This window comes from Oncorhynchus tshawytscha, linkage group LG16 (genome assembly GCF_018296145.1).
Source record: "Oncorhynchus tshawytscha isolate Ot180627B linkage group LG16, Otsh_v2.0, whole genome shotgun sequence".
Lineage (NCBI taxonomy): Eukaryota > Metazoa > Chordata > Actinopteri > Salmoniformes > Salmonidae > Oncorhynchus > Oncorhynchus tshawytscha.
Window position 1 is genome coordinate 27,307,662 of NC_056444.1, and position 19,063 is coordinate 27,326,724.

General features: G+C 45.4%; 1 protein-coding gene and 1 long non-coding RNA gene across 5 annotated transcripts in view; one reads left to right on the forward strand and one right to left on the reverse strand.

The window, feature by feature from the left end:
* Positions 1 to 19,063, forward strand: part of LOC112253181 (disks large homolog 5) — a 102,690-nt gene that overhangs the window by 51,684 nt on the left and 31,943 nt on the right. For all 4 annotated transcript variants that reach the window (XM_024425178.2, XM_024425174.2, XM_024425175.2 and 1 more), the window contains exons 9-21: positions 6,648 to 6,878; positions 8,060 to 8,244; positions 8,509 to 8,634; positions 10,129 to 10,261; positions 10,451 to 10,578; positions 10,689 to 10,864; positions 11,028 to 11,131; positions 12,484 to 12,576; positions 14,252 to 15,298; positions 15,817 to 15,937; positions 16,280 to 16,433; positions 16,951 to 17,087; positions 17,200 to 17,289. In XM_024425178.2, the coding sequence (XP_024280946.1) occupies positions 6,648 to 6,878; positions 8,060 to 8,244; positions 8,509 to 8,634; positions 10,129 to 10,261; positions 10,451 to 10,578; positions 10,689 to 10,864; positions 11,028 to 11,131; positions 12,484 to 12,576; positions 14,252 to 15,298; positions 15,817 to 15,937; positions 16,280 to 16,433; positions 16,951 to 17,087; positions 17,200 to 17,289 (2,725 nt within the window). The remainder of the gene's footprint in view (positions 1 to 6,647; positions 6,879 to 8,059; positions 8,245 to 8,508; positions 8,635 to 10,128; positions 10,262 to 10,450; positions 10,579 to 10,688; positions 10,865 to 11,027; positions 11,132 to 12,483; positions 12,577 to 14,251; positions 15,299 to 15,816; positions 15,938 to 16,279; positions 16,434 to 16,950; positions 17,088 to 17,199; positions 17,290 to 19,063) is intronic.
* On the reverse strand, positions 384 to 6,327 carry LOC112253182. The gene is made up of 2 exons (XR_002953951.2): positions 5,926 to 6,327; positions 384 to 596 (listed from the first exon to the last, which is right to left on the reverse strand). It is a non-coding gene; the product is annotated as an uncharacterized LOC112253182 (long non-coding RNA).

The window sequence follows — 19,063 nt, forward strand, 5'->3', positions numbered from 1 at the left end:
CTTGAGTTCCTGTATGTTATGATCACACCACGTCTCGTTAATCATAAGGCATACACCCCCGGCCTTCTTCTTACCAGAGAGATGTTTGTTTCTGTCGGCGTGATGAAGCCAGGTGGCTGTCACGAGTGAGCCATGTTTCCGTGAAACAAAGAACGTTACAATATGTCTCTATTTCTCAACCCGTTTTCTTTCTTCTGCCAAAACAGTTAGACCATAGTCTGTCAATGAATGAGACATTATTTTTCCCTAAGCTTTTTGTATATCAGATTCCATCTTTGTCAACAATGACAGAATATTTCTCTCACCTACACTTCTACTTTGAAATGGTTCTTCATTTGACTTGTTAAAACCTGGCTCAAGATTATAAGAAACCACACACTGAGTAAAGGACTAACAAAATGAATTTATTCCATAAATAAGGTAAAACACTCGCAACAATGATACATGACGGTCAGTAAATTAGGTGTCAACTACAAAGGTATGCTCCCAGCTCTGCCCACCAATCTTCTGCAGGAAGTAAGCGTAGCAAAACCCATTGGACGGAGCAGAGAGGGGCGATCACACCCCACCCATAAAAACGGGCACCTCCTAGGTCCCTGAAACAAATACAAAAATGTTTTAATAAACACAAATATACTATACTCCCTGGACAGCCAACCACCTAGGTCCACCACTTAACTCAACTCACACCTCCAGCTTCAGCAACCATGGCGCCTGGATGCAAATTAAGAAAAGGAGGGAGACCGAGAGAGACCAAATTGTCGGAGAACAGACAACACCGTATTAAACAGGACGGCTAAGGAGAAGGCACACGGGACAACGCATCAGCCAAAAACATATGTCCACCCCTTAATATTTCATTAAGCATATACTGAATCTGAGTTCAAATGTTTGTTTAACGACACACGGTAAAACCATTGCCGGATAAGTGTGGCATCAAAGTCAATATCATGATTTACCAAATGGCTACGAGAAGGCATATCTGTAATTAACGTAGTGAAACTCATGACCAAATTCAGAGCTCGGCACAACAAGGAACAGGCAAGTGTCCCAGCAGAGTATCCAATCTACTCAGAGACTGAATTCTTTAACCTCTCTCGGGTATGTGGGACGCTAGCGTCCCACCTGGCCAACATCCAGTGAGATTGCAGAGCGCCAAATTCAAATACAGAAAGTCATTATAAAAATTCAGAAAACAAAACATATTTTACACAGGTTTAAAGATGAACTTCTTGTGAATCCAACCACTGTGTCAGATTTTTAAAAATGCCTTACGGCGAAGGCAAACCTTACAATTATTTGAGTAGCCCAGCAGACAAACCATTACAAACAGTAACCAGCCAAGTAGAAGTTACACAAGTCAGAAAGAGATAAAAATGAGTCCCTTAACTTTGATGATCTTCATATGGTGGTACTCAGACATTAATTTACTCAATAAATGTTTAGTTCGATAGTCTCTTTATATCCAAAAACCTCCATTTTGTTTGCGCGTTTTCTTCAGTAATCCACAGGCTCAAACGCAGTCAAAACAGGCAGACGAAAAATCCAAATTGTATCCGTGAAGTACATGGAAACATGTCAAACGATGTTTATATTCAATCCTCAGGTTGTTTATATTTAAATCCTCAGGTTGTTTTTAGCCTAAATCTATAATATTTCAACCGGACAATAACGTCAATATAAAAAGGTAAACAAAGGCACTCTCGGGATTGCGCATGAAAAAGCTCTGACACGTCAGGGTCCACTCATTCAGACTGGTCTTACTCCCTCATTTATCAGAATACAAGCCTGAAACAATTTCTGAAGACTGTTGTCATCTAGTGGAAGGCATAGGAACCAACACAAAAAAAAAATGACTTCCTGAATTTTCTCAGGTTGCTTGCCAGTTCTGTTAGACTCAGACACTATTTTAACAGTTTTGGAAACTTGCAAGTGTTTTCTATCCAAATCTACCAGTCATATGCCTATCATATTTTCTGGACCCGAGTAGCAGGCCGTTTAATTTGGGCATGCTTTTCATCCAAAATTCCAAATGCTGCTCCTACCCAAGATAAGTTAACCATCCTTCTAGGACACCATCTGGGCTAAGCGACTAGGTCGTCAAGGCTAAACCTTGTGCTTTCCTGTAAAACTTCTAGCTGCAAGCATCAACCAAGGCAACCCCTCCTCCCAGTCTCGGTACAACTCAGTGTAGTAAGCACGCAACAACTTCAAGGTCTGATGGAACCGTTCCAGGGCTCCCTGACTCTGTGCATGATATGCGGTCGCAAGATTGTCTGATGCGAAGTTGGCTTAACACCTGTGCAAACGTGAAATTGGAACTTTGATCACTTTTAATAATTTGGGATATTCTGAAAACAGAAGTAAACCGAGTCAATGCCTTAACAATAGACTTGGTTGTTATGGTATGGAGAGGATAAGCAGCGGGATAACGGGTCACATCACCGTAAGCAGGTAAATATAACCGGCTTTGGAACAAGGCAATGGGCCAACACAATCAATAGTTAAAGGGTTGGCTTACACTTGGAACATAATCAGCCGGGAGGACCTGCTCAAACAATAATTTCAGAGTAGGGTCAGCCCGCTGTTCTGCTACCAGGTCACTACGGGAAACAGAAAGGAAGGTCTGGTCCACAAGTTACAGAATAGTCCGCCACCTCGCTGGTCCCTACACCAGACTCCGACACGGAATCAGCGTGGTTCATTGCACGAGTCATGGCACAAGCAGTAAACACTTTGGGGAAACTCAGCACTTTCATCCAGCACCTCACTGAGATGGCCAGAAGGCATGAAAACCACAGGAGGTGGTTATTTTTCTCACCAGACCCGCCCACCTGAAAGGTAATTTCCTAGAATCACTGCCACTCCTTCGACAGGCAATGAGGGACACACAGGTTTGTGTAAAGGGACAGACGATATGCAAACCTATCCCTCGGATCAAGACACTGCCCTGTATCTGTCTCTGGAGAGAAAGGGAGCACTGACTGAAGAATTAGACTCTGAAGCACCAGTGTCTTGCAGGACGTTAACTGGGACCATCCTTGGTTACCCATCAAGGATACGTAACCCTCCGTAATGAAGAGTGAATAGATGGATGCACTGTCAACCATACCCAATGGTTTTTTTAACTGGTCTTGAGGTGAAACAATTGAATCCCTTAACTTAAAAGCAGGTGCCGCAATGTAGGCCGAACGGCGCATTAACCCCAGAAGGCCTAGCTTTAACTAAGGACAGGGCATTCATTTTTTCAATGACCTTTACCACGGCAGAAATTGCAGATTTTGCCATGGTCGGATTTCACATGGGAACCACATTCAACCCTTAAGACAAGATTATTAAAATGCTACTAAAGAATTGTCCCAAAACTCTCCCTGGGACCATCACTGCAAAGAAGGGGTTCCCCGAAGTGACCTTTATGCGTCAGCACATATTCATCAGCCAAAACGGCAGCCTCCGTGGTGGTCTGCACCGTATGCTCATTTATGTGTGTGGCAAGGCAGTCAGAATCTTTTAACTGCTCCAGCACAACTGCTCGTAGGTTGTAACATCCAATGAAGTGCACCATTGCGAACTCAACATAGGTCTGTCACCTTTTTTCCAGGTTCTAAACCGCTGGTGATACGCTTCAGGAACTAACTCATAGGTGTGCAACACAGCATCTTTAACTTTGCCATAGTTTTGGCTGTCAGCAAAGTAAAGAGCCGAGTAGGCCTCTTGTGCTTCCCCAGTTAGCACACATTGCAACATCAACGTACGGTTGGAGGCCAATTCCTAAAATCTGCTACCCTTTCAAACAGTGAAAAAAAAAAATTGGGTTCCTTTTCACTGAATTTCGGCAGGAACCTCAAGTTTCCAGCCAAGTTGAGCACGACCTCCGGAGATATCGCCGTAACTGTCATTACGAGACATGCCAGAGAACTTACCATCTCTGACCAAATCAAAACAGACTTGTTGCAATGTCAGTTTCGCACACAGGTTCTTGTTTAAGCCTTTCTACCTCCAACACCTTTTCCAAGGCTTGTTGCTGTTTCAGCCCTATCATGATCTAGTTGTAGCAACAACCGTTCCTTTTGCTTTTCAGAAGATAAGACCGGATTAGGGGAATGGACTTGAACATCTCTTTCAGACATTCATCGTCAATCTCAATTCATAACAATTGGTTTTTAGTATAGCAATCCAGAAGCTCCTCCCTCGGGACTTGAAGAATTCGTCAATGTTAGTCTAACAGTCAAACTATGGACAAACAACCTGCTCTCGCCCAATTGGGTACACGAAAATAGAAGCACCGGTGTCAACCACACAAGAGAAAAACAAAAACAAATGGAGCTTCCTCAAGACCTATTACTATCTTAACCCTAGTCTTCATGCAGTTACTGGCGGTGGGTATTTATGTACTTTAGCCCGCTGTCACAGAAAAAGCTCCCAGCAAGCTGGTTACCCCTCTGAGCCACGGATGTGCTCCCGAGACAACTACTCCAGCCACGGTCGCCAGACAAAAGTAACAAAGAGCTAACACTGTCCAACATATCATAATGTCACTAAACCTACCAGGGGAGAAGACCAGCCCAGGTGGTCCGTCCACTGCTAACACAGCACAAACACTAACCTGATGTCACAACGATGAGCAAAGCAGGATCTCCAACCGGAACAGGGGATGGAGATAAACTGTGATCCTCTCAACTGCAGCAGAAACCAACACTACTTCCACACCAACCACAGGTGTGTAACCAAAGAAAGTAGCAACTGGCAGTATCCAATTGTCACATACTTTGTACCTTAGTATATAACTTCCAATCAAAGTAGTGCCCACAACACAACCCCATAGACAGAAGGGTTAGCCAAACAATAATCACAAAGCACTTTACTTTGAAATACCACATTAACCAGTTAGAAAAATGCTACTAAACAAATGCAATTCCAGGGAGTAACTCCAGAGGTCACAGATGAGCCCCCACCTGTTACCTGGCTCAAGATTGTAACAAGCAATGGGAAACCACACACAGTAAAGGAATAACAAAAGGAATTTATCCCATAAATAAAGTAAACACAGTAATCAGGCTGGTGGTCAGTAAATTAGGTGTCAACTGCCAAAGCCACAACCAAAGGTATGCATGGAGAGGAATCTCTTGCTGAATGGGGAACCAGTGGTTTTATGCCACAGCTGAGCTTTCACAGGTGTGCCCCATCAGCACTGATTACCCTCCCATCTCCGCCCACCAATCTGTAAATAGCTCATCCAACTACCTACCTCATCCCGATAAGTTTGTTTTTTTCTGCTCTTTTGCACACCAGTATTTCTACTTGCACACCCTCATCTGCACATCTATCACCCCAGTGTTAATTGCTAAATTGTAATTACTTTGCCCCTATGGCCTATTTATTGCCTTACCTCCTTACTTCATCTGCACACACACCATATACAGATCTTCTATTATGTTATTGACTGTTTGTTTATCCCATGTGTAACTCTGTTGTTTGTGTCGCTTTGCTTTATATTGGCCAAGTCGCAGTTGTAAATGAGAACTTGTTCTCAACCGGCCTACCTGGTTAAATAAAGGTGAAATAAAAATGAAATTATTTATTTAACCCCAAAGTGTGTGTGTAACCCCTTTCAAGGACTCAAACCTCTTCTAGAACACAACTTCTTCTGGAACACGTTTCTGTAGGGCCTGGCTACCCATAACTTATGCTCACTTCAAAAAGCTTGTTGAAGGCTTACATTAACCACCCATGTAAAAATTGCTACTCAACTAGCAGCTCACTTCTATGCAACACTAACTTTTTTAATAGAGAACAAAGGACTTGAACCTTATACATCACAGATACGTATCACTCATTGTATGCACTAATTTTAACCAGATTTAAAGCAAATATTTTTAAAATTATATATATATATATATATATATATATAATATCTTGACTTACCCAGCACTTATGCCATCAATCAGGAGATTAAGAGTTGACTCCCCAAAGTGGGTTGCGCTCAGCCTTTCTTCTGGATCAACACAGTTGAGTTTTTCTTGTTGTTTAGACCAATTCATTTTAGGTCACGGCACCAAATGTTAGCAGTTGATGTTATTCTTCAATAACACAGACCCCAAAACAAATCAGGGGGAGGAAAATATGTTTATTCTTATTCAAAGTGGGACAAATCATGCAGGGAGGTGGGTGTATATGCTTACCTGGCCTCAGTGTTTCTCCACAGAACAAAAGGACAGGATGTAGTTTATAACCCAGCCCTAGCCTGTGGTTGACCAATTAGAATTCCTTACAATAAAACTAAACCAATGGCCAAATAACAAGTATCTTATTTCAGGTTGGACCAATGAGAACGTGCCACGCGTAGCTATGAGTTAAGGACTGACATTACTAACAGATGTTGAACTGAAAACCAACTATTTCCATTGATGCCCTATTACCAAAAACCGCTGTTTCCATTGATCGTTAATTCTAGTCCTCTGCATTGTGCATTTACGTTAAACATATTTTTACAGTGGCTATTTTAAGGATTTTGATTTGTTTAACACTTTGTTGGTTACTAGGCTCTCAGACCACTGCCAATTAGCTTAATTTGTCGCTGCCGGATCAACCAAGAGATTTTGAGTTTGAGTTATGGCGTTAAATCTGATTGAAATGTTTGTTTTTAGGAGCTGAACTCATCGTTGGTGGACCGGGACAGAGCAATCTGTGAGAGGAACGAGCTGTTGGAGAAGTACTGCCACGAGGTGAAGGACAAGGCTGAGGCCCAGAAGGAGTTGAGCCAGGCCTGTAAAGACATTGAGACGGTCCGGGAGGAGAGAGATGTGGCCCGCAAGGAGAGGACAGAGGCTATCATACAGAAAGAACAGCTACTGAGAGAATACTACCAGGCTAGACAGGTAACACACACACACAGGTCAGACACATGATGAAGTGACAGCTCCCATCCACAGGTCAGACACATGATGAAGTGACAGCTCCCATCCACAGGTCAGACACATGATGAAGTGACAGCTCCCATCCACAGGTCAGACACATGATGGAGCTTGGAGTATCCCATAAACTGTCAACCATTGGATTATGTCAGTGGAATGACCCTAAAACAGATTTAGTCCCCTAGATTAATGCTGCTGCTGAAACTTCCCTGTTCAGACCACTAGATGGCCCTCCTACTACGGTTTACACTGCGGCAGCGTAGCCTAGTGGTTAGAGCGTTGGACTAGTAACCGAAAGGTTGCAAGATCAAATCCCCGAGCTGGCAAGGCACAAATCTGTCGTTATGCCCCTGAACAAGGCAGTCAACCCACTGTTCCTAGGCCGTCATTGAAAATAAGAATTTGTTCTTAACTGACTTAAATAAAGGTAAAATACATTTTAAAAAGTCAGGATGCCGACTCAGCGAAATGACATTGCCACGAGCAGCCCTGGAGATATTGAGATGAGCGAGCTGCAAGACTACATGTGCACATGTTCGCGTCACGCTGTCACAGCGTGGACGCCAGGAGACCAAAACGACGGAGAAGTTGAGCCTCGCTTCAACCCTCTAAATTGACCCACTATGCTGTTTACTTTCTATATCTACGTCGTATCGCTGAGTTCACCTTTAAAATATTGTGTTAGAAATACCAGTTGGAGGATTTCCTCTCTGGTTATTTCCTTCTGATTGTGGGAATTCTCCAACTGGGATTACTGAGAAACCTGGGAACCTTTTGTAAAGTTTCTGGAAATTTGGGTTTGATCTGTTGAAGTTGCATGTACTGAAAGTGACTGACTAACTGTCTCCTGTGTGTCCGCTTTTCTCTTGTGTCTGTGTCTCCTGTGTGTCCGCTTTTCTCTTGTGTCTGTGTCTCCTGTGTCTGTGTGTCCGCTTTTCTCGTGTCTGTGTCTCCTGTGTGTGCGTGTCCGCGTCTCCTGTGTCTGTGTGTCCGCTTTTCTCTTGTGTCCGCGTCGTCTGTGTGTCCGCTTTTCTCTTCTGTCCGCGTCGCCTGTGTGTCCGCTTTTCTCTTGTGTCCGCGTCTCATGTGTGTCCATGTCTCCTGTGTGCGTGTGTCCATGTCTCCTATGTGTGCGTGTGTGACAGAAACAAGATTCTGCCACCCTGGACATAGAGCGTGTCAACAAGGAGATGGAGGTGTTGAGGAAGCAGTACGAAGCCATGTCCCAGGAGCTGAAGGAGGCCACGCAGGAGGCTGAGGTGGCCAAGTGTCGACGTGACTGGGCCTTCCAGGAGAGAGACAAAATAGTGGCAGAGAGAGAGAGCATACGGTGAGTACAGGGGAGAGAGAAGGGAGGATGGAGAGAGGGAAAAGAAAAGGTGGGGTAGACTCACTCTTAATTAGTCTTTATTCGATTCCTTGTATCTTCTCTTCTTGCCCCCTTCTGAAACCGCATTGGAGTAAATGGTCAGAGAGGGGGAACCTCGGATCTTCCCCAATGCGTTTTGAGAAGGCAGCAAGGAGAGGGGATGCAAGGAATATTAACAGACTAAACTGTGCTGATGCTTGACGATGTCATATCCTGCCCCACCAGGACGCTGTGTGATAACCTGCGTAGGGAGAGGGACCGGGCAGTCAGCGATCTGGCCGACGCCCTGCGTAACCTTGACGACATGAGGAAGCAGAAGAACGACTCGTCACGGGAACTGAAAGAATTCAAGTGAGTCCCTGAGTCTTTATACAACACACACACACACACACACACACACACTTTCAACTTTGTCATCCCCTCTGTATTGATGTGAATACTGGTCAGTGTGTGACTGCCATTTTAAATTCTTTCTGTTTCTTGTGACTTTGAGAGGTCGACCTCCTTCCTTGTGACGAAGAAGAAAATAGTAAGATTTAGACTTTCAAGTCAACGACCCCCTCTGCCTCATAAGGACATAATGTATCTTAGTGACAGTCAGCCACCGTAGGCCAGTTTCTCCTTCAAACTTTCTTTTACACACTGCAGAATATGATCTTGCTACCGCTTTTTTGACTTGCTGGACTTGCAGCATCTTTAAATGGTAGGTAGCATAAACGCAACTACAATGAATGTATGGATTTGCATTATTATACGCATCAAAATCCCCAATGCAAAGTTACACCTCACTTTTCTATTTTCCTATCAGAATTCCTGCAGACGCTAGCCCCGTTAGCCTGCAGACGCTAGCCCCGTTAGCCTGCAGACGCTAGCCCCGTCGGCCTGCAGACGCTAGCTAGCTAGCTAGCACAGGCAGGAACCTACAGAACACACACAAAAAGAGAGAGCAGAGACTTACCGATTGACGGCTGAGTTGGCTACCAAAGAAGGGCCAAGGAGCGATACCCTTCAGAGGGATTGGGAGGAAGGCTCCAAGCAGATGGAAATTATCACAACAGCACAGTCAGCTAGCTACTTTAGCGTGCTAATACTAAGCAAAGGTTGAAAAACTCTGGTAGCCTACTACACAGAGATCATGTGGGTAATCTGATTGGTTGTTTACATCACACCTCCTTGTGATTGCAGGATTGTAGCTCACCACTGCCAACACTCATTTTGCATGGCTAGTGGCTAATGTTAGCCAGCTCTGGGATGTCACTTCATGACTTGTGTGCAGAGGCGTCATGCCCATAGGAGGCACAGGGGTACTTGCCCCCTCAGACTTGTCCTGATTTTTTTTGTTGTAGTGCTACTAGCCACCTAGCAATTTTCTAAAGTTGGCTTTAGCTAGCCCACATTTTCCCAACTTCATAACTAGCTACCAAGAACCAATTTCAGGCTATCAATCAAGTTAGTTTAGACAAGATAGCTACTCAATCTTAGCTGGCATGCCTGCTGGCAAGGTTGGTAGAAAAATGAGCAATAACTACATTTGCTGAGTAAGTCTCACTTTCTTTTGAATGTGTTACCTAGATTTTACCAGAGAAGCAAATGTAGTTTGTTTAATAAAGAACCACAAGTCAGGAGGACACAGACCGATCAAGAGGCTTAGATATTTGGAAAATGTGACATTTTTTACATAGACGGTAGCATAATGATTATAGATCTAGATTGCAGGAAAAAGCTTTTTCAGGTGTTTGAAAAATGTTAAATTCTCCAACTTCCAGATGCTTCGAAACAACCCCCAACCATCCTCACATATTTGGTGATATCACTTCCTGACCTGTGTCTTGTCACTGTGTTCAGAGAGAAGATGGAGAGCCAGCTGGACAAGGAGGCAAGGTTCTGTCAGCTGATGGCACACAGCTCCCATGACTCGGCTATCGACACAGACTCTCTGGAGTGGGAGACTGAGGTGGTGGAGTTTGAGAAGGACAGGGTCAGTCTAAAGACATCAACTACTCTTATCGATTTAATTGAATTATTATTTGCCCATGCGTGGATGTATTGATGGCTCGATTGACTGATTTCATAATTTGAGAAATTGATTTCCAAATCCTGGTAAATACATTGTCTCTGAACCGATGTATAGAAAACCAGTGTATTAAACTTAGATGTTTTCCTGCAGGATGACATGGATTTGAAGGCACTTGGGTTTGACATAGCAGAAGGGGTAAATGATCCGTATTTACCAGGAGATTGTGGAATATTTGTAACAAGAGTTGACAGAGGAAGTATTGCAGATGGAAGGTTAAGGTAATTCTCAGATTTTTTAAAAACTTTTCCATCTGTTACTTTTAACATCACTCAACACAACCTGTTCTTTCCTCATCTCCAATAACACGTTTTCACTTCCTGCTTTTCAGAGTGAACGATTGGCTGCTGAAGTTAAATGATGTGAATTTGACCAATAAGGACAGGAAGCAGGTGGTGAACGCGGTGCTTAATGGAGGCGGACTGATCAACATGGTGGTGCGCAGGAGGAAGTCTCTGGGAGGGAGGCTGGTCACCCCCATACACATCAACCTAATCGGACACAAAGGTACCAGCTTTTTTGACAAACTCTATTTAGAGTTAACGTTGGTAATGAGTGTTCTGGCACCTTCCATATTGAACTCTGCCTTATGATGCATTCCTTTTAATAATATTCCATCTAGTGGATATGGCTTTTATATCTTTGTCCTCTATCCTTCTCTCTAATCCAGACAGCGGTATAGGTCTGGAGAGTGGCGTGTTTGTGACGGCCCTGGTCCAGGGGAGTCCTGCTGCCAGGGAGGGATCTCTGACAGTCGGAGACAGACTTATCGCTGTGAGTCCTTCTTCTCCTACACCTCTTTTCATCCTCCACCTCCTCCCACATCTACTCCTCCTCTTCTTCTCCTACACCTCTTTTCATCCTCCCATGTCTACTCCTCCCACGTCTACATCTAGTCCTCCTGTTCTACTCCTGTTCTACTCCTCTTCTTCTCCTCCTCTTCTTCTCCTGTTCTACTCCTCTTCTTCTCCTGTTCTACTCCTTTTCCTGCTCTACTCCTCTTCTTCTCCTGTTCTACTCCTCTTCTAATCCATTATCTTCCAACCTCTCCCTCCTTTTCTTTCACCTGATTTCACCCCTGTTCCATGTATGTCTCTAGTGACTTAGTGGCAGACAGAATCATAGCCAGTCATCACTCTACCTAGCAGAATGACCTGCTCTCTAATCATGAACCACCAACTGCAGCAGAAAGCATAATCCTCCAGATCCTGACGGTGAAGCTCTACTGCTTAATAAAGCTACTGGGCTTAATGTCTCCCCACTCACCTCTAATGGCAGACCAGGGCTGTGTCACAGTAGTGCACCCTATTACTCCCTACATGCTGCACTGTTTTTAACCAGAGCACATTAGGCCAAGGTCAAAAGTAATGCACTATATCAGGCTTAGGGTGCCATTTGGGATACACCCAGTTGATACTCTCACCTTAAATAGTAAAGTCAGGCTAGCTGATATGGGAGATGACTGCTCAGTGTTAGTGATTAGCGACCATTGGATCAGATGCCTGCAGATGTCAATCATGGTTGTGTATCATCTTATACGATGTCCTTGTAGTTGTTAATGAATGTAGCAGGTTATATTTCGCATATACGGTAGATGTTTAATGATGTTAGTAGGGAAAGAACTTGAACGCGCTGACCCTAGAGCGACATGCAGTCAGTGCACAATCTGCATATACTAATGCTCATTACTCCAATGTCTCAGACTAAGCTGTCAGTCCCACAGATGGAATAAACTGCTTCAAACAGTAGTGTTAAATATTCACTAGTCTGACCTCTTTAGAAAAGACTCAGGCTTGCATTTATTACCAAATGTCCTCTTTTCCCTCCCTGCGCCCCTCTCCCCTCCACAGTATTTTATTATAATTCGCCTCAGTCCTATTCTCATTAAAATGTGGGAATTGCATTTCTGATAGAAGAGCCGCTGGCCCGCGTTTCTGATAGAAGAGCCGCTGGCCCGCGTTTCTGATAGAAGAGCCGCTGCAGCAGGAAGGAAGGCAGAATGCAGTCTCTAGCACTGTTCTTCGGGGGCAGAGAATCTCTTAGGGTTAGGTTCATTCTCAACCTAGGAGAACGTGTGTTTGAGAAAGGTGTAGTATTTTTCTGAGCGTGTCCTCTGTTTTCCCCAGATCAACGGCATCGCTCTGGACAACAAGTCGGTGACGGAGTGCGAGACTCTGCTGAGGAACTGTAGGGACTCTCTAAGCCTCTCTCTCATGAAGGTGAATCTAAACTAGCCCCTTGTACTAAGCTCCTTCAATACGCAGTGGCTTAAAGTTCTCCTCCAGCCAGTGTGGTGCCACTTAACGTTCTCATTTAGGATAGGGCTTTGACTTGAAGGTTAATCTAAACTTTACCGCAAAATGGCCTTGCATTTTAGTTATCCTTGAGTCTGCAACAACCCTATTTTATTTATTTCACCTTTATTTAACCAGGTAGGCTAGTTGAGAACAAGTTCTCATTTACAACTGCGACCTGGCCAAGATAAAGCATAGCCGTGTGAACAGACAACAGAGTTACACATGGAGTAAACAATAAACAAGTCAATAACACAGAATAAATTAAAAAAACATTTAAAAAAAAGAGTCTATATACATTGTGTGCAAAATGAGGAGGTAGGCGAATAATTACAATTTAGCAGATTAACACTGGAGTGATAAATGATCAGATGGTCATGTGCAGGTAGAGATACTGGTGTGCAAAAGAGCGGAAAAGTAAATAAATAAAAACAGTATGGGGATGAGGTAGGTAAATTGGGTGGGCTATTTACCGATGGACTATGTACAGCTGCAGCAATCGGTTAGCTGCTCAGATAGCAGATGTTTAAAGTTGGTGAGGGAGATAAAAGTCTCCAACTTCAACGATTTTTGCTACGAGTGCTACGGGTGGGTGTTGCAATCGTGACCAGTGAACTGAGATAAGGCGAAGCTTTATCCAGATGACCTGGAGCCAGTGGGTCTGGCGACAAAAATGTAACGAGGGCCAGCCGACTAGAGCATACAGGTCGCAGTGGTGGGTGGTATAAGGTACTTTAATAACAAAGCGGATGGCATTGTGATAAACTGCATCCAGTTTACTGAGTAGAGTATTGGAAGCCATTTTGTAGATGACATCGCCGAAGTCGAGGATCGGTAGGATAGTCAGTTTTACTAGGGTAAGTTTGGCGGCGTGAGTGAAGGAGGCTTTGTTGCGGAATAGAAAGCCGATTTTGGATTGGAGATGTTTGATATGAGTCTGGAAGGAGAGTTTACAGTCTAGCCAGACACCTAGGTACTTATACATGTCCACATATTCTAGGTCAGAACCATCCAGGGTGGTGATGCTAGTCGGGCGTGCGGGTGCAGGCAGCGAACGGTTGAAAAGGATGCATTTGGTTTTACTAGCGTTTTAAGAGCAGTTGGAGGCCACGGAAGGAGTGTTGTATGGCATGGAAGCTCGTTTGGAGGTTAGATAGCACAGTGTCCAAGGAAGGGCCAGAAGTATACAGAATGGTGTTGTCTGCGTAGAGGTGGTTCAGGGAATCGCCCGCGGCAAGATCAACATCATTGATATATGCAGAGAAATGCTACAGAGGGTACTAATTTTAGTACTCATTTGAATTTCTCAATAACAAACACTTTAGATACTAATGCACTGCACAGGAGGATAGTGGCACCTTCATTGGGGAGGACAGGCAGGTAATGGCTGGAGTGGAATCATTGGAATGGTATCAAACACATTGTTTATTGTCATTCCATTTGCTCCGTTCCAGCCGTAATGAGCTGCCCCTCAGCAGCCTCCACTGCTACGCTGCAGTGGCTAGATATCAGGATAGTGTAATACTTTTTTGGGGGGGGGGGAAGTAAATGTGTTCACTATTCCTAACACACCTCTTTCTCTGTCCTCTTATGTCCCCAGTTCTTTCCTCACAGTTCGTCGGGCCAGAGCATCTTCGAGAGCCTGCGGGAGTCATCGTCCAACGGCCGTCTCTCCGAGGTACTCTCCAGGAACAGCCTCAAACACAACAGCTCCACGCAGACAGACATCTTCTGCCCTGACACAGGAGGGGGGGGTAGTAACGTCAACATCCCTGGAGAGAGGAGGAAGGGTGGGGCAGGTGAACCTGAGGAGGGGATGGGGGTGTACGGGGACATCAGGAAGCCCTTTTCCATGGTGTCTCTCCACTCAACCAGCCTTCGGCCGTCCTCTGACCTCGGTCTGGGTCCCCCGGGCCGCTACGGCCCCAGCGCCTTCCAGGAGTGCTGCTCTGGGTCCCCCTATGCCAATGCACCCCCACCCCCCATCCCCTATGACCCCTCTAAACCTGCCGACTGCATCACCATGGAGACCACCCTGGAGAGGAAGCAAAGTGGTGGCACCTGGCCCAAGGTGATCGTAGGTGGGATGTCCATCGCCGTGGATACGACCACAGCGATGACTCCGACCCAACTGTCCATCTTCAAGTCGCCCAAACAGAGGAAGTCTATCTTCAACCCGGATGCCTTCAAACCACGGCCTGAGACGGCGCCCCAGTCTTCCAAGATGGAGTTCCTGTCGTCCAGTCAGCTGGTGGCCCTCTCCCCGCAGCCCTTCAAGATAGAGTCTCTCTCCTCCTCCTCTACGGCCACACCCACACCTCCGACTCCACCCACCCGCAATGATTCGTTCAAATTCAAACACAAACAGCAGAGCAGCTCTGCTTCCGACTGCACGCTTACCTCCGACGGGGACAAAGGGGAGGCTGTTGCCATGGTTATGGGGGAGAGCAGTGGGGAACGAGAGAGGGACAGGAACGGGAACCACTACTTCCTGGACGGGAAGGTCCTGACACAGAGGAAGTCATGTGACGAGGACATTGGTCGAACCCGGGGTGAGGAGCCTGAGGTAAAGAGGCCCCGCCCTAAATCTGCCCCAGCGCTCAGACGTAGGATGACCCCCCAGTCCATCACCCTGCCCTCCTTCCAGGTCAGTTTGTTATTAATGTGATGCTATCTAAAGTGCTTTTCACAAGGGCCGGTCACAATAGTCTACCCTAAAGGCTTCCTCTCCTCCATCTACAGTGACGTTAAAGAACTGAACAGGTGAAGGCACCCTCTTAAGTTGCGTGCACCTTCCAAGACTATGTTTAACATCAACTGTGATCGAGTAGAGGAGAGGATGCCACTTAAGACTATAGAGATGCGTCTTATGTCTCAAAACACAAAGAGAAACTGCTTGATACTTCTGCTCAGAGTTCCAGGCAATAAGCAGACCATGTCTCACAGTGCTGAGCCAGGGGCTGTGGTCCCGTCCCAACACTCTCAAGAGGCTCCTTTAGTCTCCTCTTCCTGTTTCTGCTCCTGTTTATTGAACTGTGATTGTCATCCCAACACTCTGAAATGGGTTCTTCTCCTTATTCACCTGCTGTTTCTGCTGTTCACCTGCTGTTTCTGTTTATCATTTATCAAATCAACTAATTGATTTCTGTATCTGTCAATCACAAGAGCTACTCCAATGGTGATCACTCTCCAGAGCCCAGAGAGATGCTTCGCTCCTCCCCCAACCGCTTCCACAGACAGAGTGTGGGCTTCGGCCCCACAGTCTACAACGGTACCTTGTCTGCAAGTGAGTCTCTCACGCACGCACGCATCAAAAAGAAAAGGGGATACCTAGTCAGTTGTACAATTGAATGCATTCAACTTAAATGCGTCTTCTGCATTTAACCCAACCCCTCTGAATCAGAGAGGTGCGGGGGGCTGCCTTAATCAACATCCATGTCCTCAGAGCAGTTCTTGTGGGCCTTGCTCAAGAGCAGAATGGAATATTTTTCCACATTGTCCGCTTGGGAATTGGAACCAGCGAATTACTGGCCCAATGCTCTTAACCGTTCCTCCCATCTAACCAGTGTGTTCCTCCCATCTAACCAGTGTGGTAATGTTCTCAAACCAGTGTGTGTTGTGTTGTCAGATTCGGCCCATCGTGGCCTGGCCCCGTGTCCAGCAGTGACTGCTGTGATGAGGAACCCAGTATACACAGTCCGCAGCCACAGAGTCCACACCAACAACTGTCCCTCTGTCTCCTCCCAGATCTGCCAACACCAGCACAACAACCAACACCACAGGTAACTACCCCAGACAGAATAACTGCCCCGAAAACCAAGATACCCAGTCATTCTTAACGGGGGCAAATTACTGTTTCGTCTAAATTACAGTATAGTGGCTTAAAAATATGATGCCATTGCTGAAGTAGGCAAATAATTCGTAGGAAACAACTTGGTCATCATTATAATGTAGTCAAATTTACTTTAGACAGATGGCAAGGTTGCTATTAGTAAGGAAAGTTTGTTAAAAATACCTAGCAATGCTAATGTTAGCTAGGTTAAATGCTCTCCCCTCAATCTTAGCTAGCTAACGTTGAACAACATGTGAAGTCTGTGACGACATTACAGTGATGACCAAAGGTTTTTCTACTAATTAGTTGCCTTCTTTTGAAATGTCCTCCTGTTTGAGAATGTATTGAGTTCAGTCGTGCACGTTCAGTCGTGCACCAGTCCTCAAGATGCATTTTATAACAATGGCGTGCGTAAATGACGCTAATTGCAACCCATGAATTATGTAGTTAGAGTGTGTGTGTGTCAGTCCGCAGCACCAGGGTCGTCTGAGCCTGGACCTGAGCCAGAAGCGTCCAGCAGCAGACTACTCATCGTCCTCGTCACGCAGCAGCAACACCTCCCATGGTACCAACTCACTACCCTCCAGCGCTCGCCTGGGCCTTGGTCAGTCAGTCAGTCAGTCACCCACGCATGCCACACACACACAACACTCATATTATACAGTACATGCTTACACACACACACACACTCATGGACTTTTCCTCTATTCCATCAGGTTGGTCCAGTAACGTCCAGTACCGGACAGAGAGGATAAAGATCCCCTCCACTCCCCGCTACCCACGGTCCATGCTGGGCTCTGACAGAGGTACATGCATGGATAGAGCAATGAACGGATTAATTTATGCATGGATGGATGATTGAACAAACAAATGGCTGGATGGATGAATGAATGTATTAACTTAAGATTCCTGTTCCCGGAATATTGGGCATCTCTACCAATATTTTCTGATGCTGGACCCAATGGGCCTTTAGAGCACTGATTTTCCACTCAACTAAAGAACTTATTCCAAGTCAAACAGCTGACTACGCTCATGTATTCTCAGAGGAGAATGTGACAGCCCTGTTAGCAGCTCATTTAAAGGTGCTGTGATTTACTGCTGAAAGAGGGGGGACGAAAAGAGTCATAACACTAAACTCAGGGAAACACTTGGTTAATCGTATAGATTTTCGGTCCCTCGACGTTAAAGCTGGGGGTGAACATGCTTGTGTCTGGTATTTCCAACCTGATTACCTCTGAGAAATGATAGAGATGGCCGCCTCGCTTCGCGTTCCTAGGAAACTATGCAGTTTTTTGTTTTTTTTATGTGTTATTTCTTACATTGGTACCCCAGGTCATCTTAGGTTTCATTACATACAGTCGAGAAGAACTACTGAACATAAGAGCAGCGTCAACTCACCATCAGTACGACCAAGAATATGACTTTCGCGAAGCGGATCCTGCGTTCTGCCTTTCACCCAGGACAACGGAATGGATCCCAGCCGGCGACCCCAAAAAACGACTTCGAAAAAGGGGAAAACTAAGCGGTCTTCTGGTCAGACTCCGGAGACGGGCACATCGTGCACCACTCCCTAGCATTCTCCTCGCCAATGTCCAGTCTCTTGACAACAAGGTTGATGAAATCCGAGCAAGGGTAGCATTCCAGAGGGACATCAGAGACTGTAACGTTCTTTGCTTCACGGAAACATGGCTCACTGGAGAGACGCTATCGGAGTCGGTGCAGCCAGCTGGTTTCTCCACGCATCGCGCTGACAGAAACAAACATCTTTCTGGTAAGAAGAGGGGCGGGGGCGTATGCTTTATGGTTAACGTGACGTGGTGTGGCCACAACAACATACAGGAACTCAAGTCCTTCTGTTCACCTGATTTAGAATTCCTCACAATCAAATGTCGACCACATTAACTACCAAGGGAATTCTCTTCGATTATAATCACAGCCGTATATATTCCCCCCCAAGCAGACACAACGATGGCTCTGAATGAACTTTATTTGACTCTTTGCAAACTGGAATCCATATATCCGGAGGCTGCATTCATTGTAGCTGGGGATTTTAACAAGGCTAATCTGAAAACAAGACTCCCTAAATTGTATCAGCATATCGATTGCGCAACCAGGGCTGGAAAAACCTTGGATCATTGCTATTCCAACTTCCGCGACGCATATAAGGCCCTGCCCCGCCCTCCTTTCGGAAAAGCTGACCACGACTCGATTTTGTTAATCCCTGCCTACAGACAGAAACTAAAACAAGAAGCTCCCGCGCTGAGGTCTGTTCAACGCTGGTCTGACCAAGCTGACTCCACACTCCAAGACTGCTTCCATCACGTGGACTGGGATATGTTCCGTATTGCGTCAGACGACAACATTGACGAATACGCTGATTCGGTGTGCGAGTTCATTAGAACGTGCGTTGAAGATGTCATTCCCATAGCAACGATTAAAACATTCCCAAACCAGAAACCGTGGTTTGATGGCAGCATTCGCGTGAAACTGAAAGCGCGAACCACTGCTTTTAATCAGGGCAAGGTGACTGGAAACATGACCGAATACAAACAGTGTAGCTATTCCCTCCGCTAGGCAATC